Here is a 17,870-nt window from a genome sequence, read left to right on the forward strand (position 1 = left end):
TAACCTCTGAAAGCTTACAAGCATATTCAAGTAATGGGGTATGTCCCATCTTCGATGATTTCAGGGAAAGCTGAAATTAGAAATGGAATGCATTACAGTGTGAGTATTAGAATAGTAGCTTGAAATATCAGGACAATAATAAAAATAATTATTTTTCTAACTAAACAGAAATGCTGTAAATTGCTTTATATTTTTCTAAACTAAATTAATAAAGGTAACAAAAGGTACATATCAGATTTCTTAGAGACAAGTGCTAGACTGATTTGCAAGTTACATCTAATAAACAGGTTAAAACAGTTAAAACTAATTGGTGACTGTGTGGATTCTGTTTAGATTAAGATGAGTAGCTTTTACCAATGTAACAACAAAAAAAGACCATTTTCTTGAAATAAGCGGATTCTAACTTAAAATGAGACACCTCAAGACTACTGACACTACATACTCATTCTACCCCCAAGGGAAGCACAACACGCTATAATTCTTAAACCAGGATGTAACAGACATTTGACACAAATTCAATTATCTTTGAAAGATACCACTTGTAGTTAGTTACATACATAATCCTCTTTTATTTAATGGGTTAAAGCTCTCTTTCAAAACATTTGGTTGGATGACTTGAAGACTTACTACATTTCAAAAAATTCATTAAATGACTTAATAAGATTGTTAAGTAAAAACACTCAGAAGTTTAAAAACGTCATTTAATGCTGTCCGTGTAACCTTAATTCCGGCCATGTATGTATATGCGTTATGAAAGCAGTGAATTAACTTTTAATCTCCTTTGAGCCAAGAAGATTTTAAGATTTGAAACCAAGGCACAAAGGCCATGCCAACAAATACAATGCTGAGCTTTAGCACAGTCTCTGAACTAGCTCACATCTCGCAGCGCATACCCCTGCAGGGCTAATTACCCCAGATAGCAAGCTGGACTCCAGCAGTTATGCTGCTTCTAGTACCTCTGCATGGCAAGCTCAGTTCTCTCTTCCTGGCAGTGCACTACACAGACACACTCCCAGAACGTAAAATTTGAATTCTGAAGAAGGCATGAAAAGTTTTTCAAATACCGTGCTTCAAACTAGGTGTTCTGGCACTGATTTTCCATCAAGTAAAGGTAAAAACATATCACTTCTGAAAGGATTAAAAAAAAAAACCTTCTGCACATAATACCAGTTTCTACGGTCTTTTTTGAAAAAATAAAATCTGTCCTTAACACTCTATGAGATAGATATAACATTGTCCATATTTTGTAGAGGAGCAGATGTTGGGAGACAGATAGACTGGCTTGCCCAAAATAGTACTGATTACTCCCTGAGCTGTTAGCCAATTTTCTTTGTGAAGGTGAGCACCAAAGTGTAGTATTCCTAATTAGAAGTGCCAGTTAACACACTGAAATTCTCTTTAAACAGCATTGCCTACACCCTGAAAGAACTTTGTGGTCAGACATATTCTGGGCGATCTCACAAAAATTCCTTGCTGTTTTTCCTGACAAGAAAATATTCTTTGCTAGCAAGTATCTTTCAAGTCACATATCAACCACTTGTACCATTTAAGACATTTGGAAGTAGTCTGGGATATCACAATATTGGGGCTTTTGAGGGGTGGTATTTGGGGTTTTTTTTTACACATTAAGACTACCTCCTTCGTGCTTCTTTCTTCAGTAACATTTAAACAAGGAGGTAGCCTAGATTTTATTAGTTTTACTTGTTTGTTTTTTTCTGGCATAGTCACAAATAATCACAGAGTTCAGGAAAGGTATGCACATTCATATAAAAGAGATAATGTATTCTCAGCAACATTTCTGTTTAGATTTTAATTAAGAGAACTGTCAAAATGCAGGAAGAAACGCTTTGCAGTGTAAGAAATTTCGACAGTTAAAAACTTTCAAATGTCCATATCCGACACTCATTAAGCAATTACTTGGGTTTGGGGGTTTTTATTTATTTAAGTTTACTTTTGATGGTTTTTTTTTTTCAATTTCACTTGTGAAACAAAAACTGAAAAAGCAGGCAAAGCTTCAATGGTTGATGTCTCTCCACCGTGTGACAAATGTGACATAATACTTAAACTCCCTTTTCTTTTCTGATAGGTCCAAAAGTGACAGGTACTCACTCACTGAGCAGTTAGATTCTCTACCAAGCATGCATACTTAAATACAAATACAAAGCTTTCACACGTCCAAGGAGAAATGGATTACAGTAGACAATTCATTTGGCCATGATGATAAAAAAAACCCAGGGATGCAGAGAAAGTTTCTCCTTATTCTACATCAATACCCAAAGTAACACTACCTGATAAGTAATCCCATTATTGAAGTGAATCTGAAGAGGCTTTAATTAAAATGGTATTTTTCTGTTAAGTACAATTTGAAATTTTGTTTGAGGTTTAAGAGTTAAATTTATTAGACTGCAAAGAGTTTTACAAGGCATTCCTAATGTAATGAGCTTAGGCACCACATATGTTGCATCTTTGGTACACATTAGGAAAAGCAGCCTTTTTAATGAGCTTTAAAGACTGCATATGCATACAAGAGGAAAAGGTCAGTGATGTGTGGATCAAGTCAGTAAATTAAGTATCACAGTATTATGTTATTATGCCTGCCTTCCACAGACACACAATAACAAAACCATAGGCTATAGTTACCATACTATTCTAATGCTTCCATCTACATGGCCTTGACAGCTTACACACACTGGCACTGCTGTGCCTCGGGTCCAACTCACTCCATCCCTTGCCCAGGCCTCCTTTACCTTCTCTGCCCAGAAACTCCTGCAGCAGCACAGATGGTACGCCTGACAGTCAGAGAACCCAAGCAAGCACACGAAGGGGGGCTGGATTCGGTGTGATGGCCCATCTTCAAATACCACCTTTTACCATACAGAGATATCCAGGACAATGTCCTGAACCCTCATAACAAGATCAAATCTCTTGGACAGCAAAGCATCAGGACATCCGGAGATGCCTCATTCATTTCAGGCCCCATTGCACTCGAGTTTTTGTTCAAGGATGCAGCAATACCATCTCTCTTTCTTAACACAGATATTAAAAGTATTTCTAATGCTATGGTCCCAAATTTGACTTGGTCTACCATCTCAGTTCCTTTTAGTTGGATTGTTAGATACTTGGTAATCTGCAAAGACTAGTTGACCAATAGCTGTATTGACATTTTTATTTTGTGATAAATAATAAAATAAGCTAGGAACTGACTGCACATACACTTTCACAAGGTTTTCAGCAGAGTCAAGCCCAGTGAATTTATTTTTATTTGCAAGTATTGTAAATATTGTTAATTTGCAAATATTAAGACATTACCTTTATTTTTAAAGAGTAACTGAAGTTGATTCCCTTCTTAACTGTGCAATAATCCACAAAATTTAAGAGGTCTCTCTCTCCCTCTCTCTGTGTCGGAGACTATAGGTATGCACTAAACCATATTATCACTACATAATAACTTATGCATGTTTATACGTTCCACAGCCAAGAAAGTGACACTCCTGCTCTGTACAAAGATATAGATTTAGCCATTAGAGAAAAAAAAAATCCTTTAAAATATTACAACAATAATAGCACAACTCAATACAACTGAGCAGTTATAAGTGGTTTTAATGATTTTTTCACTTTTTGGATATGATAATCCTCAAAGTAGCATTCAAAAATATAGTGCAAAATATTTATTCATTTTATTTACAAATAAAATGTGCAGTTCAGCTTCTTAACCTCACCACAGTAAATGTTATTCTTTTATGTGATGAACAGAAATTATGAGAAACATTTATAGAGACAAAAAGTTAATTTTAAACCTAAGAACAAAGATCTTCCTTCAGTTATATTTTTGTAGGAGATAGACAATATTTTTCAAAACTGTTTTCAGTTGAAAAAAACCCAAAGTACAAGACAGCACTAAAGAATTACATAGGAAAGAACGGTTTTTTAAAACCATAAAGTTAATTTTGCTGTGACAATCACAAAGCAAAGTTCTTATCTATATAGAATATAAATTTTTTTGCAGCTTAAACATAGAATCTTTACAATGTAATGCTTTTTGCCCCCTTTTTGCTATACAAATTGCCTCTAGGGGAAAAGTATTCTAGTATCTTCCTTTCCCTCTGATGAAACAACAGATGCTTTGGTTAAAGAGCAATTCGTGCGCAATAGTGTTTTAACTTGCAAGGCAGAACTCCTTTATTAAGTTGGTAGAATTCCACTAGCTGGATGAGATCAGTAAATCTGGTATGACCATCATCAAGGGTATAGAATAGCTTCCCATCATCTTCCAACTGTAAAAATGGAAAAACAAGATTCAATAAAATCCTCTTTTGCTGTGGTATTTCTTCCTGATTGGAATACTTGTTTGAGAAGTGTTCTTAGAGACCAATATATTCACAATATTACGGCTACTGAAAGAAGGAAAAATACAGTGATCATTCACACCAACATCAAAAATAAACGACAGAAAAGTAATGCATTTTTTAACACACCTAAAAGGAAAGAACAGTTAAATAAATATAGGAATATTCTTTCTGCTACTTTATGCTTTGGAATGATAGCTGGAGTTAATATGAACTCTGAGTTTTTACACAGTGACACAAAACAACCAAGTTTCAAGTTACTCACAGATTCTAACATTTGCTCCATTCATATTCCATGATTTTCTATCACTTAATTCATAAGGTGTGATGAGGCTACACACTAGTGCACTGGGGTGTGCTGGATGGTATCAGCTGCACAAGACCCTGCCCATCACAAAAGTAACATGCTTGATTTAGTAGGATGTTTTTTGTTGTAGGAGAAAAAATTGCTGCAGTTCCAAATGCATGTATTAGCACAGATACAAGAGAGAAAGAAGAAACTGCAAAAGATTCCTTTTGACTTGTAGATGCTTAAAAATTTACAATCAGTATTTCCCTATTCTAAGTTACTGAATGTTAGCTCTTGCACAATTAGGACTGTGCTACTGACTATATAATTTCTTGATTTATTTCCTCTACTACTAATATGTCTAATATCAAGAAGTTTAGTGGAAAAGCGACTAATTAATATTCTTGTAAATAGAGGGTAAAAAACTTCTTAAACTATTTTTAAAAAGAAAAGGGAAAAAAGATACAAGATTGACAGAGTAGTGAACAGAAGATGTTGAAGTAGGGCTAGCATAGAGTAGCAGATGGTGTGCTAGGGAAAGATGCAACTACCCTACTTGAGTACAGGGGAAGGGAGAAGATATAATTAGCTCTGCTACCTGTAGCTATGATTTCTTATCTGCAAGCAGCTGTTGAACTGCTTATGATGCCTGGTTATTCTACTCCTTTCTACCATGTCTGGAAGTAGTTTGTAATTTCTTTATTCTCAGACTTTGGTCAGACCAGGTCAACACTGCTAGTTAAGGAATTACCAATGTGTGTATGTGTAAATTCCTGTGCTCCAGCCAAGAACCTGAAAATGGATTATCATTCATTGGACTTTCCCTATGCATGCAATTTTCCTGCCAACTGACAGCAGACAAGGAAGAGTTAACAATTCAAATGTCTAGTTTCCTCCTCCACGTTAGTTCCAAACCTTGAAATGAATACCAGACAGATTGCTAATTCTAAAGCTATCAATATTTTGCAAAGTAAAAAGTCGTATCAAAGTTATGCTGTCCAGGAACCTAACACCTTCTGCAAGCTAAGAAGGCTCTTATGAGAGAACATTTATTGGAAAAAGACGGTCCCAGAACTGTGTATCACTTCTCCTTTTTTCATATGTACTACAGAAGAGCTAATTTAGGGATAGACTACACTGAAGTTAACTTGTATAAGCTCAGAGTATAAAGGCTGAAAAACACAGTAAAGGATCCTGAATGTATCCCAAAGGTTTTCTTTTGAACTTTTTACAATCAATTCACTACCACCCACCTGCAACACCTCTTGCACAGGTTACCAGTGTTAACATAAGGTACCTGTTAACATGGGTGAAGCTTGAACTAGGTAAGCTGCGTGCCCTACCTAAAAGGAGACATTTTTTAAATGCAGTATAATCTGAAGCAACCTAAAATACAAGAGAAAAATAATGCCATTTGTTTATTTACATTTAGTAGGAAAGTCTGTCTTCTCAATGACTGGAAACAGGCAAGAGTTTAGAAGAACAGTGGAATTTGAAATTCAAAGAGGTAACCCTGATCTCCAGCTAATAAGCTATGAATTTATTGCAGTAATACAAAATGCCTTGTTTCTTAGAAAATAATCATTTCATTTAGATTAGCAGCAACTGGAACCAAAACCTTCTCCTCCTCAAGGAATAATTTTCTGAACTCCTTAAAGAGCACTGTTCTAGCAAAAATAGAGCATGTGTAAGTCAGGCTATGGAGAATGGCATGAGGGTACTGAATGCAACTGGAAATTAAGTGACAGAAAGGAACTGGAACATGCCTATGTTTGGGGGACAAACAGCTTCCATACCCACATACTCTCCCTAGACTAAGCTGTTCTCACTACAGATTTTTTTTTTTCTGGTTACTAGCATAGGAGAAATTGCTTTACTTAAAAACCAATTAAAAAAAATTTCCATCAAGTAGGACAGGTTCTGCAATGAAGTGGTATAGGTCTTCTCAACCAACAGTATGGTGAAATGTAACCTAAGTGTATAGACAAAGAATATATCAAAACAAAGAATTCCTGGTTCCTCCAAAGATCCCACAACACGAGAGCGAGGTTTTAGCATAATTTTTTGAAGGGAAAAAGAGACTCATCTATTTCAGAGAAAATTGAAGGTAACTGCAGCATCCTGCTACATCTGCTCCTAGAAAAGAGAGGGTCTGTTTCCTGATAGGGAAAGAAAAAGTGGTCTCAAATTTGAGAGTTAAATGACATCGTAACAAAGCAGAATCATACACTATTTCTATGGAGTTCAGGACGTTTTCTAAATCTAACAACAGTTATCCCAAAGTAAATACTAGAAGTTACTGCAGTCAATAGAATCATAGAGATCTTACACCTGGGATTCTTATCACAGACCATATATTGATGCTTACATGGGATCCAAGGCATAGTCATCACTTTTGGATTAAGGACTTCTCCATTGTCTTTATCTAAACATAACAAAATCCTGGACAGCTCTTTTAACTAAACTGATTTGCTTTTTGCTTCCAAATAATGCTTCAGTTTTTTATTCTACAGGAACTTTTTTTAAGGGAGGATATCAGCTACAAGCCCTAGGTAAGGCATACAGAAATGTGGTGAATGATCATAGGGGATCAACAGACCAGAAACAAAAAAAATGTGCCACTACACAAATTTCTACTGAGAAACAGCAGAATCTCATAGAAACTTCAGCAGGAAGAAACACGGACGCTAGAGTATTAAGTGGTCTGGAAGAAAGGTTCTCGTGAAGAGAGATGAAAAAGCTATGGGTCTGCTCAGTTATGTCAAGCATCTGTGGCCAAAACACATAATGCTTAAGTGCTTCTCATCTCAACAGAAGCAGCATGTAAAGAAACCTGCACAAACCACCTCGTGAGAGAGTGGAAGCAATGGAGAAGGCTGGCTATTCTGGTAGAACTGGACAGTATGTTCGATGAAAACTGATAAAAATATGATTCCAGTTTAGGAAATTTCAGCTTACCTACAAAGTAGATGGATTAAATAAGGATATCAGTTTTTTGTGTTTTTTTTTACAAAACTGTCCCGCTGAAGAAGACCTGGACATGAATATATCATAATAACATGAATCAAGAACAGAGGTCAACAAAATATGTTTGACTACAAATATTGAAACTATCCTGAACAGATGACTCAGTGAGATATAGACACACATCGTAGACAGTCCAAAACAGATGACTAAGAAATTGTGCACATACTGAAAAATGAAAAGGCAACATGACCTCTATTAATACATGATTTTCATGACATCAGGGTTGCTTCTATTCCTGTTGAAATAGATTTGTCTGTTTTTTCAAGAAACCTTTTTGGATTTCATACTACTAGTCAAGCTTTAGAACAAATCAAAAGCAAAGCTCAAAAATGTTCAAGTCTACTAGAGAATACTAATTATATTTAGTGATACAGGTTTACATCTTCCATAGAACAGTAAAAGAAAAAAAAAAATCCATCGATACTCTATCACAGTTATTCAATTGTTTGATTTTACAACTGCACACATAAACTGAAAAAATTTACTTACTGGTACAATTTGAAAATGTTTTATTTTTAATCCATGACTCAATGACAATACAAATGTTTTGGGGTTACTTTGGCTATCACGTACCAGGAATACCCTAAAAGAGATTGAAAATTTTCACAGTAAGATCACTTGAAATCCTTTTGTAAATAGCCAGTTAAAACTGTTTGAAATTCATTACAGTAAGTATTAGTGAAAAGCAAAAATAATATCAATTACGCAAGTTAGGCTTTTAATCAGTATTTCTTTGCAAATGTGTCACTGGGAATACTTTCTCTTAAATTCTTCACCTTGTCTATTATGTGAAAAACATGCATTCTCAGAATAAATGACACTGTAGGCGTTAGTTTTTACACTGCATAGAATTACAATGCATCTCTTCAGACAGAAAAGCACCCTCAAAGTTTGTGCTTTGAACAAAAATTTTTTTTGGACTCTGACAGTTATCGAAATTGCAAGCATTATAGGGAAAATTCAAAGGTCGTTAAACAGGAATTTTACAGAAAAGGTACTGAGAGACATACCAGAATGTTTTCCACATCTGGCCAATACTCATAAACGCACATTCACTTCTGCACAGCACCAAAATTCCCACCAAGACATAGTTACATCCTGCTTGCTTTATGGAATCATTACTCAAATCACAACACTCTCAGTGGCCAACAGTGCCACCGCAGCTAGTTCACTGATAACTTATTCCAACCAGGACATCGACAAAAACACAATTTTGCTGTAATTGTGATAGAATAATCTGGTACAGGAAAGGATGATTATCAGTATGAGACAGTTTTCATCAAATCCCATGGTTTGGAATATCAGCAGAGAACAGTTTGGTGGACAGAGGGAAGTACCTGATAGATAGCTTTGTAGTGGAGAGAGTATGAACTGCTTGCACTGTGCAGGTCTGGAACTGTTGTAGCTAACCAATGCATCAAAGAAGGGAAATAGAGAGGCAGCCCTGGCAAGCATGCTCCTCTTTCAGGACACAAAAGAAATGGGCAAGATGGACTTGCAGGTATCAATCAAGTGAGCATTAGTGAACACCTACTTTTACCCCACCACACACCAGAAATGAGAGCCCAGCTACTATATATGAAAATAAAGAATTTCAGGCAAAGAAATCCGCCAAAGGTTCACAGTGGATTTGCACTGACTATTGGCATGGTTCCAAAGTACCAATTTCATTCTCAAAGTTTGTTAAGAGTCCTACTTTTCCAAAGTAAGAAAATAGTTGGAATTAAGAAATTTGGAGTCCATAATCATTACCATTTCTATCAAAATCCTTATCCAGACTAATTTGGAGCTCTGATAGTAATTCAGTTATTACAGAGGGATAACTGCAAACTCAGCATACGGCAGTACAAGTACAAGCCAGACGTCTCCACAGCCGCGGGCTCCGCGAGCTGGCTCGCTCTCACCACCTAGTGGCCTCTCAGCCTCTCCGGGACATGAAGGAAATTGTTCAGAACACAGTTACGACAGATTCTTTGCATTAAATGACACACAAAATAAACACACTGATTAGGATTTATGTTCCCCCTCATCAGTTCTTTTAAAGTATATTTTCTTACTTTTTTCCTTAATAGCAAAGATAAGCAACATTTCTTCTCCTTCAGATAAAAAAATCTTTACTCTTTTCTAACCTTATCACAATAGACCTACTTTAGTTGTCAAAGAACCTTTAAAAACTTTATTATGAAGAAAGGGTTGTAGTTCACAGAATCTTAGAAATGTTGGCTGGCAGGAGGTTTTTAGACATGCTGGATGACTCCAGTCAGCTGCTCCCCAATAAAGTTCTCTGAACGACCAGTTGCATTTTCTCATGGGCCTTTTGGTAATTCTGTTATCCCATTCATCAACCTGATGCTGATCAGTTCACAATCCTGTTAACCATTTATCACTGAAAAGTCTTCAAACATCCTTTAGAGGGTAAAGTACAAAATCTACAATATTTCTATGTAAGCTTCTTTAAGAAAGTTGTTTTTACACCAGAACAGAACTTTATTCCTTCATAGGGTGCCTTAAGATGGTTGCTGTCCTTAATTCTGTTGTTGATTTATCCAAATACTGAGACTACTGTAGATCCTTTATATAATAGTCCCCTTATCTTCTATAAACTATCACGAACAACGTATTTGTTGGTACATACCGTATTACATAAGGCCCTACTACCTCTGTCATATATGCACATGAACTCCTTGCTTGTGATCACCTTAAAAGGCTCAAGAGGCATTATTCTCCCTGCCTCCCTTCCCAGAACAGTGTCTTATTATTCCCATCAGAAATGGCTGTATTTCTGGTTATAATTCATTCTTTCAGCCCATCAAAAAGCACAGCATTAGTCACATGATATCATGTAGTCATTACCTCATTGTAACTCCTGAATATGTATCTGACAGCATATGAGAGCTCATACTACCAATGTTCTAATCAATTCTAGACAGTCCTCACAAGAGTATCATCCCTCCCAAGAAGCACAGTGCATAACTATGAATAAAGCCAAGAATATCATGTAAACAACACTGTACTAAACTAATGCTAACAAGGTATTCACTTGCTCATTTCAAACACCATTGCTCTTTACTCGCCAAATCTCCTGGGTTTCATCTACTGTGTAAGAAATACACTGGAAGATTAGCAGGCCTGGAATGATATCCTGCTGAGAAATACATGGGGGATGCAACCCCATGTCCTGTCCCTCCCATGTAAAAAATGCAAAAATAAATGCAGAGTACAGAATCGGTTTCAGGATGATTAGCCAGGTCTAAAAACAGGACCCTTGAAATTAAATAATAAATAAAAATACAAAAGCAGAAGACCAATTAACAATCCTTGCACTGAGTATGACTGGGTTTTTTCCCCCTTTCCTTCCCTTCATATTTTTCTTCCCTGGAGCCAGCCCTTTCTGTAGATGTAGAAAATAGTATTACAACATACTTAATCAAAAACTGAAGGAATTTAACAAGCAATCTGATGTTCCAGGTACTTAACTGGAAACAGACTCAAAGAAACAGAGTTTTACGGAATTACTCACTGAATGAAGGAGGTCCAAGTTTACTTTTAATACAGGAGTAAGGACAAAAATACAGGAATGAAAACCAGGAGGATTTGAACATAGAATACCTGCTTACTTTGTAATTTTTTTTAAATTAATACTTAAATGAGAGAAAAATAAAAGCCTTTATCCTATTGTTTATTGTTTACTATTAAAGGAGGATACAATTTTTAGTCAATTCATGAGAAAAAGCATACTTTTTTTTCAACGTCTGTCCCAGCACAGTTCATCTCAGAATAAATCTTTTCAGGCTTGCTTTCATTCTTTCATCACTAAGAGATACAAAAGACACTAGTGCCAAAGTTGACAGTTCCCAGAGAATATTGTGCAAATACAGAGCTCAAGTGCTTGGCTCTGAGCGGACATAAGTAATCGGTCAGTGACAGAATCGAAGTCTTAGATCACCACTTTATTGCTTCCAAATGATATAAAATAGAAAGCAACAGATCCCCAGACAGCCCTATATAAAAGAATTTTTATTCCTACTAGGTTAGTGCAAACTTTTCCTTCTTCCAGCTCCTCTCCAATAAAAAGAAGGAATTGTTCACTAGGAACATGTCTCAAAAAAGCCATGTAAAGAATTAACTTACCCATCTACAAGTCCATGCTGCAAAATAAGTCTCTGAGCCTCTTCTCTAGAGATTTTATGATGAAACCACGACTGAGATCTGTGTATAGCTATAGAAATAAAGATCTGTGAAAAACATTCTCCTTTTACTGAAAGAATCAGTTATTGCATTTCTCTAGCAATAAATTAACTCACACATACCCATGTTAGACATGGCAATAGGACTACCATGTGAGTTGAGTCGGAGACACCCTCTCCTCTGTATAAGAGAGAAGTAAAAACATGATTTCAAAGCTTTTCTGTTAAAAAAAAAGCAAATCAGAAAATACTATTCTGATAAAGCAAAGGTGTTTATACCCGCCATGCTAATCCTTCTTCAACTGCAACTGAAAGGGCTTCCGTTGGATTTTCTATAATTCTGCTTCTGTGTCCTGAGAAATCCATTGCTACTAAAGAATTTTCTGAAATGCTTCTCTGCAACAAAGAAAAATAAATTTAGTTTGCTCATTTTTTACAAGATCTATCATTAAAAGCGAGCTTCTGAGAAAACACTATGTTTTGTAAGTGATGTTTCAAGTATCAGCAGTGTTTCCCATCAGAGCCAAACTCATTTTACCCCAGGGAGCATTTGTGATTCCAGTATGCTGCTGCAAAGCTCAATTTTACAATGTGGCAGGACAGACCATCTTTTTGCATTACTGCAATGGATGATAAATACATCACTTTACCATAAACTCTATTTATATTTTTAACTGTAACTAGCCCTTTGCATATCAAAGCAAGTCAGGAAACTGTAATTCAGATGTCCAAGTAACAGAAAAAGAAGAAAAAATATAACATTCTTATACATAATGATCAAATTTAAAAATATTTAAAATATTTCATTATAAATGTCATAAATTTATATATTTGATATATAAACTTCCACTCAGATTTTACCAGATTTAAGCATTGAAACCAGCAATTTCTATTGAGTATAACTTCTATTTTAATACATCCCTTCTAACTCCTATACATCCCTTCTAACTCCTATCACAGACTCAATAACTGCAGCATCAGTTATGAAAAAAAACTTGTGTTTTTTTCTCTCAGTGATAACAGAATAAAAACACTGAAGTTTTACAAAACAATCCTAAAAATCACCAAAATGTTTCTCAGAAACCAAAGTTTACAAAATCAAGTTTCGTATGGATTGTAACAGCTCAAATGTTGGCAGGCATTGGAATATCTAATAGCTAAAAGAACATTCTAGCACTCTACAAGTTAAAGTAACATCTGTACACAAGAGGCCCAGATTTCTGTAGGGTTAGCAAAACTTCCCAGTCCCAAACCAAAACAGCTCTGTTTTGTTCTTGCTTGGTTACAAGCATGAATACAACTAGAAATGGAAGAGCAATTCTGTAGCTCAGGGTAATTCCTGATACTCTAACTAAGGTCTGTAATTCCTGATACTCTAACTAAGGTCTCTCTGAGTAACTGTAACCTGTAAAGAACTTTGCAAAAGTAAAAAAAACAAGGATAAAATATGAGAAAATGTTTGCCTCCAGCAAAGTGGAGGGAACTCTTCGTAGCTGACGTGGTTGAGAGTTATTGAGGAATGCGAAACATGGAAGTGGCTCCCTTCTGAAGTATGTTCATTAGCGTGTGCACTTAATCCCCAAGTTTATTCAACATGCTGTTTAATTTGTGAATTATACACAAGTAGAAAAGCAGTGCCATTGTTAACAGTGCTTACATTCTGCCTGTGTTAGAAGCTATGGGAGCTAAATGCACACAACAGTGTAAGAGGAGAGAATCAGTAATGGCTCCCAGATCCACTGTAAGAGCACAGCTGCCAACTGCAACAGCTTCACAGAACAGAAAGTAAAGACACAGTCAGCATATTAAGCACAATTCTGAAGCCATGCTTATTAGCAATACTACTGAAAACTATTTTTGTGAATGTCTGTAATAGCAAATGAGGGTTTTATGCATTTTACCAGCAAGAACTATAATAAAAACTAAAAAAAAAAAAATCCGCCATAAAATATTTGTCACAGGTCCCTGCAACAAGCAATTTTTATCCAATTTAGCCAAAAAAAAGAACCAAAAGGGATATAAATCATCCATGAAAAAGTCTGAAATCAAATGACTTCTAAAGAACTGGGATAATATAAGATATTAAAGAAAAGGACAGTTCCAACTATCTGACTGAGGAGATGGACACACAGGCTGTTTTTTCTCTATAACCCAGTCCTACCAAATTATGATCTTACTCTGAAGTCCAATCAGTATTACACCACCTGAAATTCGTCTCAAGTACTTAATATTTTATATTTAAAAAAAAAAAATTAAATACATAGTATGCTGAAGAGAATTTTTTACAAGTTGTTTATTCATCATTTACAGCATGTGTAACCTTAAACACTTTGCTTCTCTTTTAATGCATTTATAGTCCTGCTGCTTTTTTTTCAAAATCCTCTTTCCATTCTTTTTGACAGCAGGAGATTTGACAAAAGGGAAAAGCCTTTTAATTGCTCTAAACTACCCAATTTCTATTAAGTAAGTAAATTAACTAATTAGCTCTCTAGTCAACCCTGACAGCCCTAAAGATTTCAGCAAGCATTCGCACATGCAAGACTTTGAAGGACCAGGTCAGTAGTATAACTGACACAAGTTACTTAAAAACAGCATGACTGCAGAAACATGTATTCATTCATGGAGCTACTGTGGGACATACCATAGGTGTTAAATTCAAAGGGCTGCAGCCACTTCTACCTTGATATGGTTGCATGTAATTCTGATACAGCTGCATCCCATACTAAAACCAGAAAATAACATGGTTAGCATTTTAAATTATAAACTTAAGCCAATTAAGCTTTTTTTTCAGATGTAAAAGATAACACATTTTTTTCTTCACTGTTAGAAACCAGGGACAAACGCTGCTAGGATAAGGAAGTGTACATCCTCATTGTTGCTCCTGCCTTTATAAATGTACATTCTGCATTAAATACTACCCATTTAACATGCCAACTTACCTATTCCTATTTTGTCACAAACACAGACACATTTTTAAAACACTAAAGTTCCCTTCTTCTGTATTTTTGTCCCTTTGTTCAATATTACTCAACAATCTCACTGAATCCAACATAGTTACACAGAAGCATACGCTTAATGTTAAATATTTCCAGGACTGAGGCATCATTTCATCCCCTACAATCCCCCCAGCAATTTGGTCTCTCTGTTCCTTGGGATAAATAAAAATAAGCTTTCAGAGTACAAAACTTATATTGTTATTGCATGGAAACCTAAAATTATATTACTTCTCTACTGCACAGCATCAAAATATCACACACTAAACTTCAGCAAGTTAACTCAGAAGAAAAATTACCTTAAGCAACCTAATTGCTGTCATCCAGCAGGTCCTACTTTGTTCATCATCTGCACAGAGCTGTTTCAGGTCTCTGGTTCCTCCTGATTTGTTAGGCTAGAAGGCCACAGCACATTTTTTTAGCATTAATGCATATCTTGAAGATAATACCTGTTGAAATAAAAGCCACTAATTCTCCTATTTTATAAAAGACAGCTGAATATTGTTTTCAAAAACCTTAAAGAAATTTAAGCTTACCTAAAAACTGTGGCTTGCTTTAATATGTATCAGAATAATAAGTTTGTACCTTAAAGCAGAATCCATAGTTTGTTGGTGCTCCAGAAATCTTTTTGCCTGTTAAAGACATGTACATATCACTATTGCTGAATTCACAGAAAAACTGCAGATGCCTTGGCTCCTGAAAAGCAATGTAATACAGTTAGACTACTTTCAGCCAGTCTCTCTAGACAAGAAACTCAGAAAAGTAAGTAGTTATTCTGTTCCAAAATACAGTCTTACACACTGCAGTTTTAACTGTGACATCATGAAATCTAGAAAGAGGCAACTCAATATTAATTTTATCATGCAGAGAAAAAAAAAAAGAAAAAAACTACTTAAAGAGTTTATTCTTCTAGAGAGGGAAAAAAACCAAACTACAAATTATATAATTTTGGGGAAAACTTCCACTAAATTCAAGGCATAATAATATTAGATTAGGAGTCAAATCTTGAGAGCAATATGCATTTCAAAAATCAAAATAAAATATACTTTTATGATCTGAAAAACAACATACTGTAATAACTATTGCCCAGTACTATTCCTAAACATTATCTCCACCAGCTAAGGCTAATTATCTTAAGGAAGCAAACAAAAGACATTTGCTGAAGGATACAAAAACAGCTCAATGAATACTCTGGCAGTTAATTACAGCAAATTCAGAACAAGAAAAAACATTGTTTTAAGTAGTTCAGCTACTTAAAAAAGGTGTCTCGACTCCAGTGTTTAATATGATAAGGTTTAAAGTACCACCATCAAAAATTTGAACTAGCAGAATGAAAAACTGTCCAGTGACAAATTCTTAGCAATCCCAAAGTCATCCTATAAAATTTCTAAATTTAGATAATGAAGTACTATATCTACTTTTCAGAGCATCTACTTGTACTTCAGAATTTTAACTGGTATTTGAAAATTCATTTTAAAAGGGTACTCAACTGATTGGAAAAATATTAACCAGAATGAAGCAAACTTGTCAGGCAAAAAGAAAGTACAGTTTCTAAGACAACACTTTCCCAATTTTATATCTCAATATCTCTCTAGATTTTATCCATAGTAAACAGATTTACTTTTTCTCTTTTTTTAATTACTGTAAGTTATTTGGTTATAAATATTTTTTCTTCTTACAAAAAATGATAAATACATATATCTTTGCTCTGACCTCATAGTTCTCACTCTCTCTTTTTTCTTCCTCCCTTACCTTAGAAGTACCTTTAGTGGAGAAATAAAGGCCAGATCTTCTTAAAAGAAAATACATTTTTTTCCATGATTTTTTCCCCTGCTCCTTTGCATGCAAATAACCATGAATCTCAGGATATGTGCTGGAGCTTAGGAACATCTGAAAGAAAATGTAAGACATCCATTTTTCTTTTCATCTGAAACCAGCTTTCTGTTTCATTAACATACACAGGACTAAGGGGAATAAACCCCTAAATCCACTATCACACCACAGTAATTCAGTTATGATTGCATCTAATCCCATTAGCAGTACCTCTGATTTAAAGCATGTAGAATGTTACACAACTCCAAGGTATGCTAAGTAAGTTACATATTTATATGGAACATATGGTTTGAAATGAGAGCATTACTTCTGCAATATGTTAACTTCAGCAACCAAACCAGTGTAAGAAGTACTGATCCCATGCCTCAGACCCTATTTATATAAAACTGCTAATCAATGCTACCAACAGAAGAAAAAAAAAATACATCCCTCCCCCAGCCCCATGTTACAAATCAGAGAACTTATCTTGAGTTAAAATTATTCAACAAGCAAACCACAAACTCTGAATCACAAATCCATGCAGGTCAGGCAGATATTAGCATTTTCCAAAGGAGAGAGTAAAGGGCTCAACACCTGAAGTGGTACTTAAGTTAGTGCTGTAGCTGAACCAAAACCAGAGAGACTGGGCCAGTTCCCAAGACAGGTCCTGCCTCTACTCAAGATACTCAGTGGCTTCTCTTCAGCCATTTCAACCAGAGTGCAACACAGCTGTTATCTTGCTGAGGCTTAGAATAGTTCTACTCAGTCTGCAAAAGTACCCACTAAAAGCTAGCAACCAAGCTAGTTAACTTTATTCTAATTCCTTATAATACATTCATTTTTATAACTCTTCTTCCAATAAAACTATTCAGAAATATGATTCTAAACATATCAACCCAGAATTCTTCAATTTCCATAAATATGCAAAGCAATCTGTGTTACTACCAAGGTCTTCAAAGAACCTTGCCCCAAGCTGGCCTGTGGTATCACAAATACTATCTAGGCTTACATAGAGGTAGGGATCAAAGGGTTTTCTGTTTGATATCAGCAGCTTTCAGGGCTGAATTTTCTTCCTATCCACTGCCATTTCCAGAAAATCTGATCTGAGGAATGAAGCAACAGATTACAAGGCAAGAGACAGACTGGCCAGTACCGGACTGCAGCAGAATGAAAAAGTGAACATGATTTTGGAAGTACACCAAGTTCTCTGGCCACT

General features: G+C 35.5%; 1 protein-coding gene across 3 annotated transcripts in view; it reads right to left on the reverse strand.

Annotated features, from left to right (window-relative positions):
- Window positions 1–3,294: 3,294 nt before the first annotated feature.
- Window positions 3,295–17,870, reverse strand: part of GRB14 (growth factor receptor bound protein 14) — a 61,290-nt gene continuing 46,714 nt past the window's right edge. The window contains exons 6-14 of one of the 3 annotated variants that reach the window (XM_017835191.1): window positions 16,595–16,732; window positions 15,428–15,538; window positions 15,142–15,237; window positions 14,491–14,571; window positions 12,129–12,245; window positions 11,973–12,030; window positions 11,794–11,881; window positions 8,152–8,245; window positions 3,297–4,274 (exon numbers count right to left, since the gene is read on the reverse strand). In XM_017835191.1, the coding sequence (XP_017690680.1) occupies window positions 4,128–4,274; window positions 8,152–8,245; window positions 11,794–11,881; window positions 11,973–12,030; window positions 12,129–12,245; window positions 14,491–14,571; window positions 15,142–15,237; window positions 15,428–15,538; window positions 16,595–16,732 (930 nt within the window). In that variant the 3' untranslated portion in view covers window positions 3,297–4,127. Of the gene's footprint in view, window positions 4,275–8,151; window positions 8,246–11,793; window positions 11,882–11,972; window positions 12,031–12,128; window positions 12,246–14,490; window positions 14,572–15,141; window positions 15,238–15,427; window positions 15,539–16,594; window positions 16,733–17,870 lie in introns of all 3 variants that reach the window. The other 2 variants (XM_017835192.1, XM_017835193.1) reach the window with 2 other exon arrangements.

Source organism: Lepidothrix coronata, unplaced genomic scaffold (assembly GCF_001604755.1).
Source record: "Lepidothrix coronata isolate B3197 unplaced genomic scaffold, Lepidothrix_coronata-1.0 Scaffold250, whole genome shotgun sequence".
Classification (NCBI taxonomy): domain Eukaryota; kingdom Metazoa; phylum Chordata; class Aves; order Passeriformes; family Pipridae; genus Lepidothrix; species Lepidothrix coronata.